This window comes from Trypanosoma equiperdum (genome assembly GCF_001457755.1).
Source record: "Trypanosoma equiperdum strain OVI genome assembly, contig: ctg_419, whole genome shotgun sequence".
Classification (NCBI taxonomy): Eukaryota; Euglenozoa; class Kinetoplastea; order Trypanosomatida; family Trypanosomatidae; genus Trypanosoma; species Trypanosoma equiperdum.
The window spans coordinates 1,501-3,008 of NW_027124331.1; the positions used below are offsets into that span (position 1 = coordinate 1,501).

The window sequence follows — 1,508 nt, forward strand, 5'->3', positions numbered from 1 at the left end:
TATTTTCGCGTTAGAAACGATAGACGTGATCTTTTGTATAACCCATATCTCCCAAGATGCCACCGACGTCAGGGGCGTTGTTAAGTACTGTTCCCGTTGGTTGGTACGCAAGACCACCGCTCATTGCCTTGAGCACATTGGGCGAAGAGCCAACCACCTTCGTCATCATTGGGTCCGGGCCACAAACTAACACGAGGTTATTATCCGCTGGTTCAGGCATAGTTTCTTTTATCATCTGCGGCGTGATGTATCCAATATAACCATTATAGTCACTTTGCGGATTCTCCAACATATCCACGGTGTAATGAACACTAAGGCGGTCAGCATGTTTTTTTGCCGTGCCGTCTAGCATTCCTTTGAGGAGGATTTTGTTCTCGGACCTGTTGGCAAATAGAAGTGAAAGTTTGGTCTTGTCGCCAGGGGTGTCGAGCGAAGCGTTCATGAATTGTAGGAGCGGACATATTCCAGTGCCACCACCAATCAGTCCCACCTCAGCCCATCGGTTCTTCTTGTATTGCAACTTGTATTGAACAACCCGAAAGAGAAGCGTGTCTCCAACATTCATGGAGAACAGATGTTCCGTGAAGCGACCACGGGGTTGTTTCTTAACGAGAAGGTCAAAGTAACCCATTGTTCCATTGGGGGTTATGGGCGTGTATGACCGCATCGGCTGGTCCACAATGTTGGCACCCTCCTTAAGACAGGCTTGTAGAGTACTGCATGGTACAAGATCAAAAGTGTCATCGACACGAGGCAGAAGGAAGCGGAAGATGGCGACATCTTCGGCTAAGTTGATAACCTCACCCAATGCAAGTGGTTTGAACTTTGTGTCAAGCACGGCGTTTGTGCGACACTCAGCTGTATGTTGCTGCGAAGATACACGTGCTTTAAAAGCCGCACCAAGAATGGAGGCAGCAGTAAAAGTAAGGAATTTCATAATCAGAGTACAGTAGTTTAAAATAATATCAATAACTATTACCTATGTTCCTTCGTTTACACTAACCTCACCACAATTTACGAAAACAAGACAGGAGGAAAAAGAAAAACAATGTCAAATGCAGCTTTTCGGATTGGTGTGCAGCATCAAGAAAATTTAGCAGCTGCTAGTAGCATCACGAAACTCTAGGTTTAGCGGATAGAAGGGGCTGTGTAAAGAAAGATATCCCACGCCCACGGAGCGCTGCCGAAAAGCCAATATCTGGCAATACCAACTTAACAACGCGTTCTCCACGACGTTCCCCTCTTCCCCCCACTCCTTCCCGTTGGTCCCATTAAATGATGATCGGTTCACCCTTGTGATGCTCTTCCTCTCCTCTTCCCGCTTGACGGACCTGCAAAGGTAGAATACAACACGCACATATGAAAATAAATTCCCGTCTCCTGATACCACAAGCACTGATCGCGTTTCGAAGGAGGAACTAAGTGTCCCACTACCGGAGACACTTAAAACGGAACCAGAAGACGACCTTTAGTTTTCCTGCCGAACGGGGATGGTGCTGAAAAAAAAA

The 1,508-nt window shown here is 46.8% G+C and overlaps 1 protein-coding gene across 1 annotated transcript; it reads right to left on the reverse strand.

Moving 5' to 3' along the window:
* Window positions 1-10: 10 nt before the first annotated feature.
* On the reverse strand, window positions 11-937 carry TEOVI_000174700 (NADH-cytochrome b5 reductase, putative; the record flags this gene model as incomplete). The annotated part of the gene is made up of 1 exon (XM_067224930.1): window positions 11-937. One exon carries the CDS (start codon window positions 935-937, stop codon window positions 11-13), a length of 927 nt encoding a protein of 308 aa, XP_067081031.1.
* Window positions 938-1,508: the final 571 nt, after the last annotated feature.